This window comes from Gossypium hirsutum, chromosome D03 (assembly GCF_007990345.1).
Source record: "Gossypium hirsutum isolate 1008001.06 chromosome D03, Gossypium_hirsutum_v2.1, whole genome shotgun sequence".
Taxonomy (NCBI): Eukaryota; Viridiplantae; Streptophyta; class Magnoliopsida; order Malvales; family Malvaceae; genus Gossypium; species Gossypium hirsutum.
The window spans coordinates 47,915,831-47,940,361 of NC_053439.1; the positions used below are offsets into that span (position 1 = coordinate 47,915,831).

The 24,531-nt window shown below is 32.8% G+C and overlaps 2 protein-coding genes, 2 long non-coding RNA genes and 1 other non-coding gene across 5 annotated transcripts; 2 read left to right on the forward strand and 3 right to left on the reverse strand.

Annotated features, from left to right (window-relative positions):
- Positions 1-216: 216 nt before the first annotated feature.
- On the reverse strand, positions 217-3,774 carry LOC121215551 (uncharacterized). The gene is made up of 3 exons (XR_005911474.1): positions 3,363-3,774; positions 3,210-3,260; positions 217-280 (listed from the first exon to the last, which is right to left on the reverse strand). It is a non-coding gene; the product is annotated as an uncharacterized lncRNA (long non-coding RNA).
- LOC107950279 (uncharacterized) lies at positions 1,158-3,070 on the forward strand. The gene is made up of 3 exons (XR_001697979.2): positions 1,158-1,305; positions 2,536-2,598; positions 2,719-3,070. It is a non-coding gene; the product is annotated as an uncharacterized lncRNA (long non-coding RNA).
- Positions 3,775-4,558: 784 nt separating the features above from the next.
- Positions 4,559-5,360, reverse strand: LOC107950280 (zinc finger protein ZAT12). Its single transcript, XM_016885089.2, has one exon. The coding sequence runs from the start codon at positions 5,273-5,275 to the stop codon at positions 4,697-4,699; it is 579 nt and encodes a 192-aa protein (XP_016740578.1). The 5' UTR covers positions 5,276-5,360; the 3' UTR covers positions 4,559-4,696.
- A 9,703-nt stretch (positions 5,361-15,063) lies between these two features.
- Positions 15,064-15,155, forward strand: TRNAY-GUA (transfer RNA tyrosine (anticodon GUA)). Its single transcript is given in 2 exon segments — positions 15,064-15,100; positions 15,120-15,155. It is a non-coding gene; the product is annotated as a tRNA-Tyr (tRNA).
- An 870-nt stretch (positions 15,156-16,025) lies between these two features.
- On the reverse strand, positions 16,026-23,278 carry LOC107950879 (protein ALP1-like). The gene is made up of 2 exons (XM_016885803.2): positions 22,919-23,278; positions 16,026-17,259 (listed from the first exon to the last, which is right to left on the reverse strand). Exons 1-2 carry the CDS (start codon positions 23,038-23,040, stop codon positions 16,209-16,211), a joined length of 1,173 nt encoding a protein of 390 aa, XP_016741292.1. The 5' UTR covers positions 23,041-23,278; the 3' UTR covers positions 16,026-16,208.
- Between the last annotated feature and the right edge of the window lie 1,253 nt (positions 23,279-24,531).

A 24,531-nucleotide genomic window follows, 5' to 3' on the forward strand; every position in this document is an offset into this window, starting at 1 on the left:
CTGTAGATTCCTTAAGCAACTCCATCTATAACCTCCATTCTTTTTTTAATGTATCCCACTTATTTTTCAATTGAGGTTTTTCATAATTTTTTTTGTGTTTTTGCTTGAAAAAGAGCAATGACATTTTTCCATCCTTTTGAGTTTAGATGAGTTGTCGGTCTATTACCAGCATTGACTTCATTAACGCAAGCTCACAAAATATCAACGTCAGCTCATCATCCTAAACAACTTTTGTTGCTAAGGTACTATCTCCCTCCACAAAATTTCGTGTCTTTACCATCTATTATTATTTTGATTTTAAATGTCGACCGACATAAAACCATAAATATATAATTAGATATAATAATATAATTTCATAAAAAAATAAGAATAATACATCACGAATGGATGAAAGCCATAAGATGAACACTAAGGAAAAAATTCTCAAAGATCCATGGTAAACAATAACGAGGATATAGAAAGGATAATTTTTTATTTTTTGGTTGTGTTTATTTTTTATTTTTTGCTTAAAAATAGAGTCTTTAATTCAACTGGTTCAAGTACTCTGCACATTTGGGGTTGTTCTATATCTTCACAAGAAAGATAATTCCCTAATTTGTTTCACAAATCCCATAATTTTTTATTATCATGATTTTAAGTTCAAAATTAGTATCTTTCAAGAAAAATATTGCATCTTCATGCTTTAAATAATTCGAATAAACCGAATATAAACTATATTTTTTATTTTTAAAATACACTACATATATATTTTTTATTTTTAAAATATACTACATATATATTTTTATTTTTAAAATACACTACATATTTTTTTATTTTTAAAATACACTACATATATATTTTTTTATTTTTAAAATACACTACATATAATTTTTTATTTTTAAAATACACTACATATATTTTTTTATTTTTAAAATACACTACATATATTTTTTATTTTTAAAATACACTACATATTTTTTTATTTTTAAAATACACTATACATATTTTTTAATTTTTAAAATACACTACATATATATTTTTTATTTTTAAAATACACTACATATATTTTTTTTTTATTTTTAAAATACACTAATACAGTGCAATTTCCCCATTCCCATTTCCCGCCTTCCACCGATCAAAGTCCCAATCCACCTCCACCGATGAAAGTCCCGATAAGAGGTTAGAGGAAAAACGGCCTATCTACAATATTCTAACAGGCAAGAGATTGTAAACAACAAAACCAAGGCGGATATTGCCGGAAATGTTCTTTTGGTAACAATCGAAGGTCAAGATGCGCGGCTTGTTTCCATTGATGTTTTGCATCTGGTAAGGAAGATCTTTGGTCTTTCTTGCTTTCTTTTTTGGGTTAAGAATTTCTAGCTTTGATCTGAGTTTATGTAATTACTAGGATTTGTGTGGCTTTTGTCATGCTCTATAGAAAGAAAAAGCTTTCTGTTGTTTTGACATGAATATGAATGAATTAGCAGGATCATGTCAAGGGAATTATCTCCAATGGCAGCTTAGTGCATCCGGAGAAAGAGCACATGTGTGTTTGTCTTCTTTCTCCTTTCCTTAACACTACCTCTCTTCCCTACTCTTCCTTACTTACCTCCAATTCCTACCTTTTAGTGGTGGGCATGGGTACTCCTGATTCCTGATTTAATAACCATTCATTAATGTTATTAGCATTATTTTTTGTTTGCTGATGCCTGTTATTCAAGATTGAATGAGTGGCTAATCAATAATAGCCTGTGAAGATGAAAAACCCCTCTATTCCTTCTGTGCTCATACAGTTGTACTTATCTCTTTCCATTTTGGAATTAAACACTATTTGTAGTTGTTAATGTAGTTGTGAAATCACGTAGCAATGGTTTAAGGGACTAATTGTTACAATCTAAATATTTTTCTCTAAGATCTAGACAACTATATCTACTTTTGGGAAGTAAGCTAGTAATTTTCATTGATACTATTATACTAGAGAATAGTACTTATTTTTCTTTGGGAACAATGTAATCTACAAAGTATAATCTTCATAGTTCTTGCATTTGTAGTTTACTTCACTTCAATTTACTTGAAGCAGCTAAAGCTTTATGTTTTACCCTGAAAAGGATAGTGATTGTATCTGATTTTTACTCAAAAGATGGCACAGTTATTTATCACATAATACTTGATAAAATTGAAATTTGAGCAGCCTGAAGTGTAGCTTTTTTTTTTTAAAGATTTGAGGATTCTTAGCACATATAGGTCAATTTTTTCATCCTTTTTCTTTTTATGCTTTACTTCATTCTAGTACTTCAGCAAAATTTAGATTTTGCATGTTCTATAATTTTTGTTAACATCATTAGAAAATTTGAAATGATGCAATTGTTAAGGTGTATTCTATTAATATGTTCTATTATTTCTGTCTCGATGCTTAAGACCTGGTATGTTGAAGTTATCTCCATTCCTTATTTTCTGGCAGATTTGTTAGTGGAAATTATAGGTTGTAATGACTTTTTGGAGTCCTTTTACTTGATTTATTTTCCATTCATCTTTCTAAAGGAGTTAATAATGCAGGTATTTTCAGCTTTTGGATTTGTGCATAAGATTACTACCTTTGAGAAGACAGCTGGATTTCAGGTTAATGAATTAAATCTCATTTTTCCTAGATTGATTGGTTTACAATTTTTATCATTTATAGCTTGTTTGCAGTTTTTGATCTGTTTAATTACTTGACTTGTGTTCTTTGTTTATATATAGTCAGGGATATATATATTGAATGGGGACTGATGCTATTGAAGCAGGGGAGACTCCATTTGACTCCTATATATTCTAGTTCCTTTGAGGTACTATTTTCGAGTTCCTTTCACTTTTTTTCTGTTCTAACTTTGAATCTACTGTATAATTTGATCGTTATCGGGAATAATTACATGCATTTGTTTGTGTTTTTTTTTGCTTAAGCAAGTGTTAAAAGCCTTGGAAATTCGGTTTGTGCCCTACAAGCTTTAAGTTATAATGTTTTTGAGTTTAGATGTTTAGGTAATTTCATTGTGTATGACTTAAAATTATAGTTAGTAATAATATTACTAAATAGTGTGTAAAGCATGCTAAATGATAGGTCCAAAGATCAAAAGATAAAATGTTGCTACCTAAGGGATAAGGTCAATATATCATTTAGAACTAGACTACTCAAAAGAAAAGCAATAACAATAACAACAATAATAACAGTGAGTGACAGCAAACCATCTCACCCTGAAGGAAGAACAACACTTTTTAATCAACCATCCAATGTTGCAAACAATCTGCACAAAGCCATTGCCTCCAATTAGGTCAAAACATCCATCCTTTTACTTTTAACAAAGAATTTAACTTCGAGGAAAAAATGTTTTAAAGAATAAATATACCTTGCATCACTATACAAATTACTATCTGAGAGTGCAGTAATTAATGTAGACTTCCCCTGTTAATTGAGAAAAAGGGTAAATGTTGAGCATGAGAAAATAGAGGGAAAAAACACAAGATATCTCTAACTTGTTAGTCTGATTGAAGAAACAAAATATCCTAAGCTCCCACAACCAAGAACAAAGCAAAAAATAGGGGAGAAACCAGCAAAAACGAGGGACAAACCAGCAAGAACAAGGGAGAAACCAGCAAGAACAAGGGGAGAAACTGCTGTTTTGTTTCCAAATCTGAAAACAAATAAGATTGGGAAAGAAATTAGTTTAACATCTAAGGATAAAATGGTAAAATAATAAATTAAAGTATGGGTATTTTTGTCTTCTAAAAATACCTACTGCCCCAGCTAGAGCTGACTGGAGCTTTTAGCACCAGTGAAGATAAGGCTGTCCAGTGCAGCAGAAACATCTCAGTGTGCTGGAAGCCAAGACATCCAAATAGCCAAGCAATTCGCTGTGGTGCAGTGAGATTGAAAATCAAGCTAAAAAAGTTCAATGCACTGTATTGTGTTTGAATCCAAAGGAAGCCTAAGAATTTTAAATGAATGCAATTATTTATCATGATGGTGTTATCAATCTTAAATTGGTATAGAATTAATTTGTAATACTAACTCAATCAACAACCTTATTAATATTAAATTTCATTGCACACGTATGCGTGTGGAAACTATATATTTAGAATACATGTGTGCGTTTCAATCAATAACATTATCAACATATACAATTGATGGAGGTAATAAAGTATACATAATATAGTTAAAATGTAAATATTATATTAAAATAAAGTTTTGGTTCAATGATAAAGTTCATATTTTAGTGATATAAATAGCACAAGTTCAAATCTAACTACAAGCAATTCTTTTATTAGCTTTTTTTAATAAAAAAATAGAAGTCTAATATACCTTCGAATAATATGACATTTTAATTATATAAAAATATTTTTATAATTTTCATAACCAAATTGATAGCAACATTAAATTAAATAAAGAAAAAAATAGATCTCTTTTATGCTTTTCCAACTTCCTTTTTTTTCTCTTAATTTTGTATTCAATACTATTAATTGATTTTTTTTTGATATTTTTTAATTTTATTATCAATTCCTTTTTTTTATTGTAAAAAGAGATAATATAAAAATAAGACATGAATAACAATGGAATATATCTCTATACTAAAAATGGAGTAAAAAGTAGACCAAAACAATATACAAGTAATGAAAGAATGTTAAAATCAAATCCTATCTACGTATACCGTGCTCTAATAATATGAACACACATGTATTAATCCTATATAAAACAATGAACAACCGGAGTTGGTGTCACTTTCCCCAGCTTCAACTCCAAATCCACTCCCCAAGACGTCAAACTCAGATCTAAAGATGGATCCCTACCATCTCCGGTCGATTTATTCATCTCCGGCAACAAATCCCGAGTTACCAACCCGTCATTCAGAGCAGCCCTATGTCTCCTCATGTGACCGCCGAGAGCTTGACCAATGGCGAACTCCAGCCCACAGATCGAACACTCGTGGGTCTTCGGCTTCGTAGGCGAAACCGCTAACTCTTCATTGTCTCCTACCGTTAGCTTCGGCTTCTTATGACTCGCCCTGTGACCTCCAAGTGCTTGGAAAGATGAAAACTTTTTATCACATGTCTTGCATGCAAAGACACGACCAGCAACCTGGTCGGTCTCCCCAACTCTCGATAGTAACATCAAACAATTTGCCATATCCATCGCATCAATATCTCTGCCTCTCTTCATTAATCTGAAAACTTGTATAAAATACTGAAACTTGGAACACTGTAAAGTATGAAACTTTGGGTTTTGCTGTTGAAATCTGAAAAGAAACTTGGATGAGAGGAACATTGGTTGGGGGTTTTGTATTTATAGATTTCAAAAAAAACTTGGGGGCTAAGAAAGTAAAAGAGTGATGGAAATTTTGAAGCCGCCATCTTCAGCACGTTGGCGTCACCGCGTAGCCAAGCAGGTTAAGAAAGAGTCGCTTTGAGGCAACTCAGTAGGAACCTTCCTTACAAATTCTAGACACTTACTTGTTATTCGCAGTGTTGTAAGTGTTATGTTACTTGCATTTCATACACATGTTCGCGCGTGTACACCACACCCCTATGTTTTTTATTATTATAGTTTTTTACTTGTTGCTCAAGTTGTTTAGTTTGTTCTTCTCTTCTAGTAGTACATTAATATTACATGTTAGCATATTATTAGAAATAATATTTTAAGAAACTCAATTTTAATTATTTTCCTTTAAAAACACTCTAATTAATAAAAAAAATATTTTTTTAATAATGTGTAGTCAATTAAGGAGTTTTAATTAAGAACTAGATTATATTGAAATAAAAATATAAAAATATAATTTAAGTTAATAAATTAATAATAATTATTTTTTGTATAGAATGATAGTTTTTTAAGAAGTAGTAGTTTGAAAAAGAGAGGTATTTTTCTTAGTAATTAAGTTTTAAAAAAAACATTATGTAAGACAGAAAAATTATTTTATAATAACTAATAATTCATTAGACCTAATCATGAATCGGGTTGTTGCTAAATTTTAGGTTTGATTAAAAAAATAAACTTAAAATTTTGCTCAACCCCAATCCAGATAATAATGCTAAATTTGAGTCCAACCCGACTCGCCCATATTAAAATTTTAATATAAAAATAAATTTAAAAAATATAATACATCAAATACGTTAAAAATATTAAATACATGTATCCTAATAATTTGAAAACACATTAAAAAGAATCTTTATACTTAAATAAAACAAACATAGTTGCAACTTAGCAAGCAAATGCCTTTAAAAATAATAGCAACTTAGCAAGCAAATGCCTTTAAAAATAATAGTAACAAAATAATAGTAATATAATAGTAAAATGACAATAAAATAATTTCAAAAAATTATTTTTAGGCAAATTCAGACATTATTTTTTGTCTAAGTTTATTTTTTAAATCTATATTTTTATTTAAATTCTTTTACTTTTCGGATAACTTAATTCTCCACCTCATATATACTTATGAAAAGTAAATAGACGGTTCCTGCGATTCCAACAAGATAGATTATAAGATGAACACATAATGGATAAGCCAAACATTGAGATTCTACTTACAGCATTTTCAAGATTGATGTTTTGTTTAAAAGAAAAGGAAAAAAAAATTATGTTTGTCGGTCACGCGTTAGTGACGCGTGGGAGTGTTGAAGTGACTATTGTAAGAACAAGGCTTAAAATGGAAAGAGAGAGAACGTGCAAAGAAAGTGGACAAGTAGTAGTTAAAAGACTTCGACTGAAGAAAGAAATGGTATTCCTTCCGATGCAATAAACTAATTGAAAAAATATTAATATAAAATTATGATATAAATTGTTGAAAATATAAATAAAATAAAATAAAATTTATAACCCATCCCTTAACTAATTACATTCATCTAAGAAAGATTATAACCCTAAGTTCACGTATTGAGTTATACAATAAGATTAAATTAATTAATCAAAATCATCTTAATATATAATGTTGTTATTTCAACGCGGTCTGGCTCCAAGGGTGAGTTTCTTAATTTCACACTCTCTCTTTTTTCTTTCCATTTAGTTTCCTCCACCTTTTGGGTTGGTGGCCAAATCTCCCAACATAATTAATCCATCACTTTCCTAGCTATTACCCCTAGTTTTAATGTGAATATTTCCAAGCATGTGTTCACTATAATCAATGGAATCCATTAACTAGTAAAGACTAGAATTGGAAGGAGATTTCCATGTCACGCTTAGTTTCTTTTTTCCTTTTAAACCAATGGTAGCAATTTCCCATTGATTTACGACTGATATTGATGTTTATGGAAACTTAAAACCCTATACCTAACCACTTTTGTACACATTCACATTTTTTCCAAGATAATTGCTAGGAAAATTATGATTTGAAGTACAATGACTTGGACGAGGAAAAAGAAAGCGTTTTGGGAAATTTGATGCGAGTTTATTGTGGATTTTTTCTTTATTTCTTATGGGTTTAAGTCTAATCATAGAAAAATGCTTGATAAATTTTGATTTTTAATAAAATTATAATTTGTACATAATTATTCATACATATATTTAACTTCTTTAAAAAGTTTCATCTTTGTTTAATTATCACAATTATGTGGACATGTGGTATTGATTTTGGTTCAAGTTTGCATAAACAAATCAAGTTTTGAATATTTTGAGTTATTTCGGTTTAAATCAATTACAAATTCAAGTTGGTTTTGGATTTAGATTTGTTTTTGGCTCAACTTATTTGGGTTTAAGCTCGGATTTTTTTAGGTTGGATTATTTAGAGTTTAAGTTATTTCAAATATGTGTTATTTAGGCTGCTTATTTGATCGGTCATTTTAAATTTAAGTTATTTTGAGTTTAAATTGTTACAGATTTATAATATTTTAATTTTTTATCATTTCGAATTTAAAATACTTGACTTGAGATTTATTCAAGTTCAAATTGTTAATTTTTTTATGATAAAATCAGATAATTATATCTATAATTTGGAGGCTAGAACAATCAAATCCACGTGCAACAATGCATGTTCATTATTTAATGTCCTAATATTTGTCTTTTCTTTGTTTTCGACTGAAACATGGTTAAACATGAGATTCCAACTTCCAACACGCTTTATAGATTGTACAGTACACTAAGTAATGCAACTACTGGATAATATTAAAAGAATAATCTAGTTATTCTATTTCAAATTCCCAATTTTTCCTATTTTTTTAAGAACTTAATTCAGATATTTAAAATGATGTCTATTTTTCTATTTAAAAAGTCTATTTCTTGTAGCAATTGGTAAGCATTAAGCCATTTTTAATATATATATAAGTTGCCATGGAACTTGCTTCTCAAAACCCATAGAGTTATTAAAATTGCAATTCAGTCAAAGAAATGAAAATTAATGAGAAAAATAAAATAGAGGCTTGCATCATGGTAAGGGTTATAACCTGCACTTAACTACTTTCTAGATGATCCTTTCAATGAAAATTAGCCCTTGTTAGTAAATAAACATGTATAAAAATATGATATAATATATTGTTAGGAGAGTTTTACTTGAATACCATCCTTTGGTTCAAATAGAATTATGTTTAGACCATAAAATGAATTGTTAAGGGCATACAAGGTGATACTGTGACGACGATTTATAGGTTTAATAGAGCAATACCGGGGCGATGGTCTGCAGGATCTATGGGGCGACACCATGACGACGATATACAGGTCTTACGGAGCGACACCTCAAAAAAGGTTTAATGTGTAAGACCATATCTCGACTATGGAAACCAATAGAGTCTGCTAGGATATTAAACATGGGGTTATAAGGTGTAAGACCATAGCTCAACTATGGAAACTAATGGAGTCTGCCAAGACATTAAACATGGGGTTACAAGGTGTAAGACCATAGCTCGACTATGACAACCAATAGAGTCTGCCAGGACATTAAACATGAAGTTACAAAGTGTAAGACCATAGTTCGGCTATGACAACCAATAGGGTCCGCCAGGACATTAAACATGGGGTTATAAGGTGTAAGACCATAGCTCGGCTATAACAACCAATAGAGTCCACCAAAACATTAAACATGGGGTTACAAGGTATAAGACCATAGCTTGTCTATGGCAACCAATAGAGTTTGCCAGGACGTTAAACATAAAGTTACAAGGTGTAAGGCTATAGCTCGTCTATGGCAACCAATAGAGTTTGCCAGGACATTAAACATGGAGTTACAAGGTGTAAGACCATAGCTTGACTATGACAACCAATAGAGTCCACCAAAACATTAAACATGGGGTTATAAGGTGTAAGACCATAGCTCAGCTATGGCAACCAATAGAGTCTGCTAGGACGTTAAGCATGGGCTTAGACTGTATAAGTCCATAGCTCAGCTATGGCGTCAGGTGATGTCCGAAAAAAATGTTGGGCCAGGAAGATGACAAGACAAGGTAAGAGAGATCGAAGTATGATCCACTTAGAGAGTAACATGAACAAGCGAGTACGGTACGTCTAAGAACACGGGTAAACATGATAGCCCAAAGATCAACCAAATTACGAAGATAAAAAAGACGAGTAGGAACATCTAAGAATGTAAGTAAGTTATTGACGAGGGATAACTAAGTAGAGGTATGAGTCCATGAATTTTAGCGAGTACACCAAAATCGGGAGTGATAGTGAAATGATCAAGCAGAACCTAAGTCTAAAGGTTAGCAGATAAAGATTAACAAAAAACGGGTAAGTCTGCCAAGAGCTACCTTGGGTGGACAGTCCGTCGAGAAGTAGCGGAAGATATGGTTCGCTAAGAACTATTTGCTAATTTAAAATTTTCAGAGGTTTGAAACAAGGTGAACTAGCAGTTTAAGGTTAGTTGTAAAGTATGACTCCACCAGGATGATGGGGCTTTTAATCAGTTAGCTTAACCTCATGACTAGATTTGTGGGTTTGGACTGAAAGGTGGGTTAAAGTCGAAAAATCTTAAAACTAATCTAGTATGGGATGAACGAATTATGATAAAGATTCGAATTTAAGAACATAAGTGAAAGTCAGCCAGTAGTAGGCAACAAACCTTATTCCCAAGCGTATGGTGGTTTATGAAAGAGTAAACTCGTCAAAGTATAAGAGAATCTGAGATGATATGGAATCAGGCTAGAGCCATAGATGACCATTTTCGTAAAGGTCACGTTTACGTCCAGGATAGAGAAAAAATCTGCCAGTGATGAACCGCAAAAAAAGGGCAAGGTGTCGACCACGCTGGTGAAATCTGTGGAAAGCTAAGGATAGACAAGGAGTTGTAATACCCATAACCCTTATCCATCGCCGAAACAGGGTTATGAAGTATTACCAGACTTTACAAAATAAATACGAACATTTTATAACATTTATTAAACATATCAGAAATCAATCATAAAAAAATCATATTGTCCCTTGTATGAGCCCTTGAGGCCCAACATACACCTTAGAAGTGAATCGGGACTAAACCAGATACTCAGGGAATTTTTTTCCGAAATCTCAAAATTTTTCTTAGATACAAGGGACACAAGTCCATATGGCCATGCATGTGTCTTAGGCCATGTAGGCATTCGATGTAAGGCACACGACCGTGTCCCAGCCCGTGTCCATACTCGTGTAACTCTCTAACTTGGGTTACACGGCCAACCACATGCCTATGTGCTAGGCCGTGTGAAAGGTGTAGGGGTCACACGGCCAAACCACACGCTCGTGTGCTAGACTGTGTGTAAAAACCTGGGCATTCTGTCTCGAAATTTTAAGATGCAGGGGACACACAGCCAAACCACATACCCATGTGCTAGGCCGTGTGTCACACACGGCTGAGACACACACCTGTGGCTCTTCCCGTGTGGACGAAAATAGGTCATTTTGTGGCCTCTTTTCTCACCCATTCTTGATTTCAACCTACACATATCAAATTTCATACATATAGACCATAACAAGATCTCTAAAACAACCAATTCCTAACTTTAATATGGTCATATTATCACATATATTCTAACATTCTAATTAGAACATAAAACAAATCACACATGCAACTACTTATATCAACTTGTTTTACCAATTTATTCATCACTAAGCCTAGGAACTATCCATCCATTAACCATACTAATACTTATACCAAACATGATAAAACCATACATATATAAGTTAACTTGAAACATAAACAAAATGTAATTATTGACATTTATACAACCATTTCAATCCCTATACATGCCATATAAACCATAATATGTATTGCAAAATCTACCGGATGGCTCAATGTGTTGATCCGACTACCTGACTTCTCGAAAATCTTCAAAGAATATTAAATAATACAAGTAAGCTTAATGAAGCTTTGTAAGTTCGTAGGGTTTAAACATAAATCTTACCGAACACACTATAACAATTCATTTTAATATATATATACATCGTTCGATATACATTTCCTGCCAATCACAACTTCAGTTGATGAATTCACTTATTTTAGCTCAATATCAATAATAACTTTAAGTCTTTGAACATTAATTCTATATGTCACTTACCAACCCTTGTTAAATCGGAGAACGTCTTACAGATATGAGTACATCGTATACATAAGCCCGAAGGCTGCACAAAAGCACATAAGTGCCAAACAGAAACCCATAAGGGTTGAACGAAAGCTCGTAAGAGCTAAACAGAAACCCATAAGGGTTATACTGAAGCTTAAAAGAGCTGAATAAAAACCCATTAGGGTTAAGCGAAAACTCATATGAGTTAACTGAAGCTCATGAGAGCTAAACGGAAAGTAAACACGAAAGTTCGCAACAAATGCTGAAACTCGGTTTACTTGGGTATTTTGCCGTCAATTCATCCTTTGCACAGAGCGACTGTACTCAATCTCGCGTTCCGTTCGTTTCGAACATTCAATTCAATTTCATAACTTTAACAATAATGTTATTTTTAACAAATGATATGAATAAAGACATAATACCATTCATCAATTTAATATATAACATTACAGTTTAACCATACGAACTTACCTGGGTTAAATTATGGAATTTGTAGTAGTTCAGGGACTATTTTGCTAATTTCTTTTTTCATGATTATCTACGGGCTCTTGATCTAGAATATAAAATTATTCATTCATTAGCAGATATTTTAACTCTAATTCACTTCACAATTAATTCCCTTTAATTTTCAAAATTACACAATTACCCTAACTTTTACAGTTTTTACAATTTAGTCCCTCACCAATTAGCCTATCAAATGATTCTCAATTGATAATTTATTTAAATATTATAAACTATCATACAACCTTTGATTAACAGAATTTTAGTATCAAAACCTAATATTTAATCTTTTCACAATTTGATCCTAAAATCAATTTCTATTGAAATCACTTGATAAAATCATCATATAATAAAATTAAAGCTCTAAATCCATGTTAATTCATCACAAACATCCAGCACTCATCAATTGTAACTTTAAAAATTACCCATGAAATAAAAAACTAATGACATAATTAGTTGGACCTAATTGTAAAAGTCTCAAAAATATAAAAATTACAAGAAATAAACAAGAATTGAACTCACATGGAGTAAAAATATGAAAAACCAGCTTTAGAAGCTCTCCTATGGCTGTTTTTGGCTGAATATTGATGAAAAAATGTCTAGAAATTCAATTTGGTCATTGTTTTATTTTTACCTTAATTACCCAAATGACCATTTTGTCCCTAAATCACAAAATTTCAAGATTTTTCTCTGCTTATGCCGCCTCAGCCTTCTAATAGGTGTCTAATTGCCTTTTTGGTCTTCCTTTATTCACCACTTAAGCTATTTAATCACTATTTCTTTAATTAACAAGTTTTGCACCTTTTTCAATCTAGTCCTTTTTATTTAATTAACTGTCAAAACGTTAAAATTTTCTAAAGAAAATTTAATACTAACTCAATGACACTCCGAAAATATTTATAAAAATATTTTCGGCTCGGTTTATGAAATCGAGGTCTCGATACCTCATTTTTTAAACCACTTAACTTAGTACTTTCTTCTAAAACACAAATCACTATTTCAAAAGTCTTCCTAAAATAATATTTAACTCATAAATACTAAATAATAAAATTTTCAAACTCACTCGTTGGATTTAATGGTCTCGAATCATTGTTTTCGACACCACTAAAATTTGGGCTGTTTCAAAATCTCTGTTTAAAACTTTGTTTCTTAAGGATTCTGAATTATTGCTACTGCTTTGTATAATTTCACTAAGTTCATTTGAACTTATGTGATTGCTTCTTGTTTGCAGGACAATGTTTGATTGGGACATCAAATGGAGGGACTAAGCCAAGTGCCGCCGTAGTTGAGGGATAGACGTGGAAGTTGTACATGCATATAGAAAGGCTCCCTTAGAGGCCACGCCTCGGGGATTAAGTTGAATGCAACAAATTTAAAGTTTAAATTTAGAATTGTAAATACTGTTAAAATTGTAAGACGAAAACTTTTAAAACTTATATTTATTGATATAGTTTAAAGTGTAAATTAAGCATTTAAGAATGAAATAAGAATAGAATTCAAAATCTTTTAAGTTAATTGGGTCTTGGTATCATTCAATACCCAGACCTGGTGATTGGGTCAGGTATAAGGTGTTACACAATCATACATGAGTATTTATACAAAAAGCTAACTGACTAATCAACTCTTTAATTGCATAGCAGTCACTAACAAACTAATTGTTACTAACTAATTAACTACTACTTAACTGATACTATTAACTACAACTTGATATTACATAACATGATACAAGAGTGATTTGAATCAAAATTATTATTGAAAAAGAAAAACATTCAACCAAAAAATCATAACTTAGGTTCAAACTTAATAATAGGAGATTTTTTTTCTTCTTTTTTAAACAGGGATAGGAGATTCCCTTTTAAATGTGAATTAAACAATTCGCTAGAATTTTCGTAGTTTCAAAGTGCATCAATTATGTAATGTGAATATGAGCACATAATTAAGTATAAAAGTTTTGTTTCTATAAAATTATTTTTATGTTAGTGTTTGATATATTGATACACAAATAATTTTAATAAAATTGTCATGTACCTTTTTAAAAAAAATATTTTACTATACCCTTGTAAGACATTTGTCAATCCTTAACTTTATTTGTGGAAGCTAAAAATTACACAGTGTACCAAATATTATTTCAGCGTTATGGGAAGAAAAATATGGTAAAAATGTTGTAATTTTTTTGATAATAAGAATAATGTTGTGAGGTTGTTGAAGTTTGAATATAATAAAAATACAAAAGCTTAATTATTAATATGTGAAAAGAAAAAGCATAGAAAAGTCAAAGATTTGAGGAAACATGAGTACCGTATGGTTGAATAAAATATTAGAATTCTCAACCAGCCAGCCAAAGAGGGGAATCCCCCATTTTTGTTGTTCTTCCTGCAATTTTTGACTATTGAAAGTAAATAAAAAAGATTATGGCAAATTTCATGGCAAACTAAAAAGAAAATAGGGTAACTAGAGAGAATGATTTAATTGAGTGTTAAATCATATTAATTAGAAATGTGGAATATATATTTTAAACATTTTTTTATTAAATTTAAATTATTTATGCAATAATTTAAAATTTAATTCACAAACGGTGTTGGATTAATGGCAATACCGTAGTGAAGAAGTCAAAGTGGTTGAGAGTTAGTTAACACCGGTACAGCCTCAAGTACAAACGACCTGGTTGTACTTTTGGGGGAGTTTATCTGCTGTGCTGCTGCCTGCATGTTGATAGTTGATAGGTCAGGGATACCATGGTTTTGTATTGGTGGTTCCATCTGATCTTCGACAAGATGCAGCGTCTGTAAATGGATTGGGGTTTTGTCAACTGAATCATCTTTGGAGTAGTAGAAGATTTATACTCAAATCTTCCTTCTTCAATTCACATTAATTTTGGGCAACCTCTGCCTACGCTTTTATAAAAAAAAACAAAAAAAATTGTGTTTGACTGAATCTTAATCTAAAAAAAGTAGAGTCACAATTGATTGAATGGTTATTTAGATCTGGGAATTCTTTGGATCTACAGAGAAACCCGAGTTGAAAGAATGATATGCTGTAATCTCTTACGTGGTAAATCTGAACAGTGATATAAATTAATGTCGACGAGTTTTAACAATACCGACCTTAGCTCAGTTGGTAGAGCGGAGGACTGTAGTGGTTAAATCTGACAGAATATCCTTAGGTCACTGGTTCGAATCCGGTAGGTCGGAACTTTTTGAATTCTGTTTTTTTTCCAAAGATTGGGCCAGATGAGGCCCATACTTTAGTGTTGCTAAATTAGTCAGTGTCTTTTTTCTTAATTTCTTGGCGGTTAAAATGTGTCTATAGTCCCTGTACTTTTTGCAAATTAATAATTTGGTCCTTCTATTTTAGAGTTATTGATGGGCCGGGTCAGACACTAACAAAATTCTAGGCCCAATTGGTAAGCCTGGGCCCTGTCTTGTCTGCCTGTATTAACTTTTTTATTTTATTTTTATATAAAAAAATATAATACATCAAAAACACTAAAAACATTAAAATAAATGTTTCTTAACAATTTGAAAATAATTTAAAAAAAATCTTCATACTTAAATAGCACTAAGATAAGTAAAATTTAACAAACAAATGCCTCTACAATAAAACAAGAGTTATAAAATATCCAAACAATAATAATATGATAGTGAAATGACAACAAAACAATGAAAAAATAACAACTTTTTTTTTTACAAATTTGGGCTGGGCCTGAACCGAAAAACCTTATCCAAGGCCTAACTATTTCTAAATGGGTCTTATTTTCGGGTTTATATTTTGCCTAAACTGTCTTAATTTTTGAGCGAGCCAAGTGACCCATCTCATGGATAAGTCTATTATTTCTAGGAATTTAGTTTTCATTTCAAAATTTAGATAATATTAAAAAGAAAATGGTGAAATTGTTCCTTCAGGTTTACTTGCTCAAATGGGATTAAATTACACAACAATTTATTAATTTCAGTTTTTGTCGGTGTATATATACCCTCACAATGAACAAGGTGGCTGTATCCTCAAAATCCAGAGTTTTTGGATTTTATGAACTACGGAAACTATCTAATTTCCTCCCATACTATCACAACCATCACTTATGATTTGAGGAGCCTTGTATTAAAAAAAAAATGCAATGATACTGTTAGCTTTTACAATGTTAAATTACACATAAAGTAAGCCATCTTCAATGAAATGATTGTCTATGTTTGTGAAAGACCATATTTAAACATCTTTGTATCAGGAATCAGAAATGGGGGTAACAATTATTGTGGTGATTTCCCTGACAAGTAGAGAGAAAGTTTATCTCTCAGGTGTACACCTTTGATGTCAACAGACCCACAAACCCGTTGGCGGTAGCCAGAATCATGGTCATGAGACAATGGCATTTCATCCTGCACATCATCTTCCAAGTCGATAACGATGTTATGAAGCAAGCAGCAAACCAGGATGATCCTTGGCAACTTATGTTTGTCAGGTCTCCACATTACCCCTTGGATGATCTTCCACATTTCCTTCAGCCTAGCCAATGCCCTGTGTGCTACTAGCCGGGTTGCCGAATGCCTTTTATTGAACTCAGCTCTTAACTCGGGTAGTTCTTTCCCCTCGTACGGTATTATGAGATAGGGTAGTAGAGGATAGCCTACATCTCCGATTATGTATTCCCTTATTTCGGATCCTTCGGGGAGCATAAAATTTTTCCCATTCAATCTCTCCCCTTTATCACACAGTTCATAGAAATTCGAACTCTGAAAAACCAACCAGTCATCGATTTTACCTGGCCAGCCAGTGACTATGTCCCTGAATCTCATTTCAGGGTCTACAATTGCCTGCAAGACCATGCTGTGATTCTTCTTGTGATCGAGCCATACTTTACTTGCAGGGTCCGATGAAGGCAAACACATCATAATGTGAGTAGTGTCAATCACACCACAGCAATTGGGAAGACCGTGAATCTTTTCGAATTTGGATTTTATTTCCATCATTTCTTCTTCAGTCGAAGGCCATCGCAGGTGGTGAAGGCCCCTTTCTTCCATGGCCTCCACAAAGCGCCATGTCAGTTGTGAGACGGTTGAGTGGTGCAGCCCGAACAAGTCACCAACTATCACCAGCGATTCACCAGAGCTTAGCCTTCTTAAAGCTACAGCCACTTGATCTTCGAAAGACACAGGTTTACCATTTGAAAATGTAAAACTTCCTGGCTTAGCCATCATATCTTCCTTCACAAGTGAACATATATAGTTGAAGGTTTTTCTGGAAATTTTGAAAACAGATTTGAACTTATCCGGACCCTTAGATGGCGATTGAAGACCTACAGAGAGAGAAAGTCAAAAAGACGAAACAGCATCTGCATATACGAAACATAAAAGGTTGGTGTAGATGATCTGTTGAATATGAAAACATTGCGCATAAAGCTGAAACATGACAGCTTCTGTCGAATCTGGCCTCCTATTACTTATCATCACAAAGATGATTAACATTTTGTTGAGAGAGAAAAAGGAAGATAAGTTACTGAATATGGAGTGGTCCTCGTCATTTTGTTCTGATGGATACAGGAAAACAATGATCATGGAAAAAGGGCATTGAACATGATTTAGTTCCTATACTATGTTCGAATTCCATAACAAACTCTTTAGGTAGGTTAGGGAGTACATAATAACCTAATTTACGATTACTTTGCCAAGCAAAGGTTACTTTCTCCTGACCTGACATATGTTTTTGGTTCTTAATCTTTCATAACCAACAAACACTATAGATTGTTGACAACACTAGTCAATTTATAATGACAATTGTTAACTGTAGCTAAAACTAAATGTTACGAGAAGATATTATTATACACATAGCTTGAACATCAGAGAAATAAGTTTCAACCTATGAAACATCCTGCTTGAAACATAATTAACCAATGCTAACATGAACTGGAAAGTGCGTTAAGTTTTGACAAAATACGAGTAGAAGGCAGCAGTGAAGAGACAACCAAAGAAAGCAAAACAGATATACGGAAGAAGAATAATAATGATAGCAGGAAGCAGTAGTCCATTCCTTGGATTAGCAACTAATTACCCATCCTCTAGCTATGAGACAACATTTTACATGAACTAATTCAACATCATATATACATGTTTGTAGAGGAGTATGTATGTCCAAATCATATGCTCACAACAGCAGTATTTTCTCTTAGTGCCTTCTGCAGATTTTTCATGGTTTTAGCACTAAATTTCTTTCATTAACAAGTGACATTTTTGTCAGATCATATTAAGCCTTAGTTTTGAGCTGTCAAAAACAAGGCATTGTTGGTTTGAACTCCACAACCCAGAATATGAATCAAGAAACATGTAGGGAATATAGTTCCTGCATATAACCTGAAGAATCACTAATTTGATTTACTTTATCAGTAACTTTTCATGTTCATGAGATACGAGATTTGCGGCCTTCTCAGCATTTCCAATCAAAATATGATGATTGAAGAAATAGGAACTACATATATGTGAAGGACAATGTTTTCATGAAAAGGAAACACTACTCGAACTGTTAATGGCATGTTTCTGGCAGAACAAAAACAATAGTCCAAGAGACCTACTGCACAACAGAGTTAGCACATACAAACTAAGGAAAATCAACTTACAAACGAATACTCGAGTTATCTACAATTACTTCCAAAAACTTATCTAGAGCAAGCCAACGGGCAGCCCCTTTTATATCCAACTCCATTTCTCACTGCTAAAGTCCCCCATTAATTGTAAACTTAAGCCTTGCACCACGACCTCAAATGTAAGTTAAGAATCCGTTTTTCAATTGCATTAGCTTGTTGAAGCAACTTAAGCACTCTGAGATTCAAATAGTTATCATATTCAAACTGGCAAGCAGAGCAACAGCATTGTCAAAACATAAAACCTTATCCTCTTTCCCATTTAATAACATATATTATATAAGAAAAAAAAAAGTGTTAGGTGAAAAGAACCATTTGAAAGTCAGATTACGGATCCTGCTTTTATGTTCCCAGATGCATTTTCTTTGTATCAACATATAGAACTCGAATACAATGTAAATCGGAAAGCCAGTTAAAAATTCCAAAACAGAACTCAACCCAATGAACCGAATATGCAATTAAATAACTTGAATATCATATAAATGGCAAAGCCATTAAAAAACTTGCAAAATTAAATTCATCCCCCGAACTGAATATCAATCAACTGCTAACAAAAAAATTTAAACATCTTCTATGCCACGAATGATCAACTAGAGCAACAGTTCAAAAAAAAAAGTTGAAAACAGGAGGAAAGAAAAGTCAAGAAATTCAGACAGAGTTTGATACAGTAAAAAGCATACCATTCATCTGTTGAATATTGGCAATATCCCACATTAGGAAAAGATAGAAATGGAGGGGGTTTGGTTTGTTATATATAGAACCCCTCCCCCTTTGGTTGTATCATCCCAAAATCTTCTCCTTTGTAATATTTCTAGAGGAAATATTAATTTGGTAGTGTCCGAGGACGTAAGCTAAATTGGCCGAACCTCGTTAAAACTCTGGTATTTTATTTCTTATTTGTTAGCTTTTATTTAATAGCTTTATGTTGGTTATATTTATTTAGTTATTATTGCTATAAATATCTAAGTGAATTCTATCTAGTTGTTGGGTTTTAAGCGGGACCATTGTGACCCCTCCAATTTAACTGGGAATTTTCTTAGTATAATTGTTGGCATAATAATTATCTAAATATTTCTGATAATATCGTTATTAATATTATCGTCGCTTCTGCAACAATTGGTATCCGAGCCAAGGTTTTGTAGTATGCTCTGTGTTTGCAGCTTAGTCTGATCTTACACATCAGAAACATTTCCGAAAGCTTGTGGGTATTCCGCATTTGGTGGCTATTAAATAGAAGCTATGGCAAAAATGACAGAAGAAAAACCATCCATATCAACAACTTCCACTTCGTACATTTTGCCGAGGATTGGAACTGCAAATACGAGATTTGTAGTGGAAATTTTTTATGGAACAGGTCATTTCGGCATGTGGCAAAGTGAGCTTCTAGATGCCCTCTTTCAACAGGGTCTAGATATTGCCATTGAGGAAGAAAAACCAGAAGGGGTTGATGATAAAGAATGGAAGACCATCAACCGATTGGCATGTGGTACAATTCGATCATGTCTTTCCAGAGAGCAGAAGTATACATTCAGTAAAGAGACTTCTGCAAGTAAATTGTGGAAAGCATTGGAGGAGAAATTTCTGAAGAAGAACAGTAAAAATAAGTTACATATGAAGAAAAGACTGTTTCGTTTCAGTTATGTTCCTGGTACCACGATGAACGAGCACATTACCAATTTTAATCAGCTGGTGGCTGATTTGTTGAATTTGGATGTGACTTTTGAAGACGAAGACTTGGCGTTAATGTTGTTGGGATTGCTTCCTGAGGAGTTTGAGTACCTTGAAACTACTCTACTTCATGGAAAATCGGAAGTAACTTTCAATGAAGTAACTGCTGCATTGTATAGCTATGAACTACGCCGAAAGGATAAGTTGAAAGGTTCAGGTGAAGCAGCAGTGGAAGCATTGGTAACAAGAGGTCGTCAGCAAAGTCAGTCTAAGGGGAAGAGAAGAAAGTCCAAAGGTCGAGCTGTTGCCAAAGATGAATGTTCTTTTTGCAAAGAAAAAGGACATTGGAAGAAAGATTGTCCAAAATTGAAGAAAAAAGGGAAGACTCCGCAAGATGCAAATGTTGCAGAATGCAATAGTGAAGCAGAGTCAGACTTTTCTCTTAGTATGACATCTTCAACATTATATGCAGATGAGTGGATCATGGATTCTGGTTGTTCCTATCATATGTGTCCCATTCGGGAATGGTTCTTTGAATTTCAAAAACTAGATGAAGGGGTTGTTTACATGGGTAATGATAACACATGTAAAATAGCCGGGATAGGTTCAATTAAACTGAGGAGTCATGATGGATCTACTAGAATTTTGCGGGATGTACGATATGTCCCAAAGTTGAAGAAGAATCTCATCTCTTTGGGGTCGTTAGAATCTAAAGGCCTAGTTGTGACAATACGAGATGGAGTTCTTAAAGCAACTTCAGGAGCATTGGTGATGTTGAAAGGCATAAGAAAGAACAATTTGTATTACTACCAAGGTAGTACAGTGGTCGGGACAACAGCAGCAGCAATTACGAGTACCAAGAAGGACGCTGAGGCAACACAGCTGTGGCATATGCGTTTGGGCCATGCTGGTGAAAAATCCTTGCAAACTCTAGCCAAGCAAGGATTATTGAAAGGTACAAAGACTTGCAAACTTGAATTTTGCGAGCATTATGTTCTGGGAAAACAACGAAGGGTGAAATTTGGCACTGGGATTCACAATACTAAAGGTATTCTGGATTATGTGCATTCTGATGTATGGGGACCGTCCAAGACTCCATCACTTGGAGGAAGATGTTATTTTGTCACCTTTATTGATGATTTTTCCAGACGAGTTTGGGTGTTTCCTATGAAGAACAAAGATGAGGTGCTTGAAGTTTTCCTTAAGTGGAAAACTAAAGTTGAAAATCAGACAGGAAGGAAGATTAAGGTTCTCCGATCAGACAACGGTGGAGAATATAAAAGCGATCCTTTCCTGAAGATATGCCAAGATTGTGGCATAGTAAGGCACTTCACCGTAGGTGGAACACCGCAACAGAATGGGGTGGCAGAGCGTATGAATCGAACGCTTGTGGAGAAAGTTCGATGTATGTTATCTAATGCTGGATTAGATAGAAAGTTTTGGACTGAGGCTGTGACGTACGCTCAACATCTCATCAATCATTTGCCATCATCTGCTATAAATGGCAAGACTCCTTTGGAGAAATGGTATGGAAAACCTGCTACTGATTATGACACCTTGCGCATTTTTGGTTCTATTGCATATTATCATGTGAAAGAATCAAAGTTAGATCCAAGAGCAAAGAAGGCTCTATTCATGGGCTTCAATGCTGGTGTTAAGGGATATCGTTTGTGGTGTCTAGAGGCAAAGAAGACGATAATCAGTAGGGATGTTACCTTTCATGAATCGGCCATGTTGAATAAGGTAAATCCAGAAGGAGTGAGTAGTACTTCGCAGCAGGTGGAGTGTACTCCGCAGCAGGTGGAGTTTGAGCAGAGTGTGGTAATTCCAGCAAAAGGTACCACTAGTGATTCTTCATTGGCAGATGCAGAGTCAGATGAGGAAGAGGTTTCTACCCAAGAACCTCAACAGCAATCAGAGCCAATTGCAGTCAGAAGGCAGAGACGAGAAATTCAGAAACCAGCTCGTTTCACTGACATGGTAGCTTATGCACTTCCAGTTGTTGATAATATTCCATCCACTTACACCGAAGCCATTCAGAGTTTAGAGAATAATAGATGGTTAGGTGCAATGGAAGAGGAAATGCAATCTCTAGAGAAAAACAAGACGTGGAAGCTGGCACAACTACCAAAAGGGAAGAAGGCGATTGGTTGCAAAATTGAAGACACTATTGAAGTTTGTGTTATGAGAAGATGTTCGAAGATGTGGAATATCGCCAAGGTGGAGATTTGTTGAATATTGGCAATATCCCACATTAGGAAAAGATAGAAATGGAGGGGGTTTGGTTTGTTATATATAGAACCCCTCCCCCTTTGGTTGTATCATCCCAAAATCTTCTCCTTTGTAATATTTCTAGAGGAAATATTAATTTGGTAGTGTCCGAGGACGTAAGCTAAATTGGCCGAACCTCGTTAAAACTCTGGTATTTTATTTCTTATTTGTTTGCTTTTATTTAATAGCTTTATGTTGGTTATATTTATTTAGTTATTATTGCTATAAATATCTAAGTGAGTTCTGTCTAGTTGTTGGGTTTTAAGCGGGACCATTGTGACCCCTCCAATTTAACTGGGAATTTTCTTAGTATAATTGTTGGCATAATAATTATCTAAATATTTCTGATAATATTGTTATTAATATTATCGTCGCTTCCGCAACATCATCTTCCTGGAAAGCTCATCCCACCAATCAATAGACCTTTCCTTCTCTGAAGAAGCAGAAGCATTTTCTTCAGGCTTCTTCTCTACCTTCCTTCTTTTCTTTAACCCTCTCGCAGGACCCATCAGCCCCCCCAAAAAGATACCCAATTGAATCCAAAAACCAAAACCCAATAACTTCAAAAAATAAAAAACCAAAGAATTTATAATCACTGTATTAGAATTTATCAAAAACACCAAAACCCATTAATCATTCAACCATAACATTGATCATAACCACAAGACGAAGGGATAAAAAGAAGAACATGCAATAAGTATATATCAAAGAAAGAGAGTAGCTTTGTGCATGCAAAAAAAACTGAAACTTTTGAAATCTTGTAGGATGGGAAAAATAAAAAGAGAAGCTAAGTATAGTTTGTTCATGTTTACCTGATGAGAAATCTGCAGGCAAGTAAATAACTTTGGAAGTATTTGATTTAAGACAATGTGGCAACCGAAACAATAGATATGGCACTGGAATTTAGTATATATAATATATGGAATTTAGTGTATATATGTTAACTACTAGTAAAGCATGCTAAGAAGAAAATAGAGGTTTTTGTGATTAGCTTTTCGAGAGGTGCCCTCCAAATCGAGAGACAATTTTTTATGTAAATAATTATATATTACATTGGATGATGAATGAAGTGGGAGGCGAATTTGTAATAAGAATGACTGAAATGCCATCTGCTTTACCTTGGTCGTCAGAAACTAAAGGTAGTCTTTTTGTGGTTAGTTTGGTCAACATATTTTAATGTTATTATACCAATCAATCTAACCTAGTTTGTGTTTAAAGTAGTTAAATTATGTTAATTTCATCTTTAAAATTAAATTTGGGTTAAAATATGTTTTTAATTCATGTAGTTTTCATATAATTAGAATTTAATTTTTCTATTTTATGAATTTAAAAATGCAAGTCTAATTGTTAATATCGTTGAAATTCTTTAGTTGAATGCAAGTTCATTTCATTTTCAATTTTTTAGTTACATGTCCATCATGTAATTTTTTTTTAATTTCAAAATGCTACACTAACGAAATTAATAAAAAATTAACAATGTTAACAACTAGACTTAAATTTTGAAGTCTGAAAAAGTAGAGGGGCTAAATTCTTAAAAATAAAAGTATAATGACAAAATTCTAAATTTATGAAAAGCACATGAATTCATAGAATATTTTAAACTCAAATGAGAATGTTTACCTTTTTACATTTTCAATTTTAATTAATGTATTTTGAGTTAATTTAAAACCAATTCAATTAATAAAGGGTTAATTTTAAAAAAAAAACCTTAACAACTATTTTGTCTTTTAAATATTTTTTATATAATATATTATATAGAATAACTTAAATCACTCTTAAAAATACCTCTAAAAAAATTAGCTCATTTAAAAACTACTTTCTTTCTTTTCTTAAAAAATAATATAATTTTTGTACCCTTAAATTTTAATACTTTAATTGATAAATAAATTCATTTTGGTCATTGAACTTGAAAATTATACAAGTTTGATAACGTGACACTTTGAGATTGTGCCACATCATCACTTCAAAATTTAAAAAAATTATATAAATTTTCAAGTAAT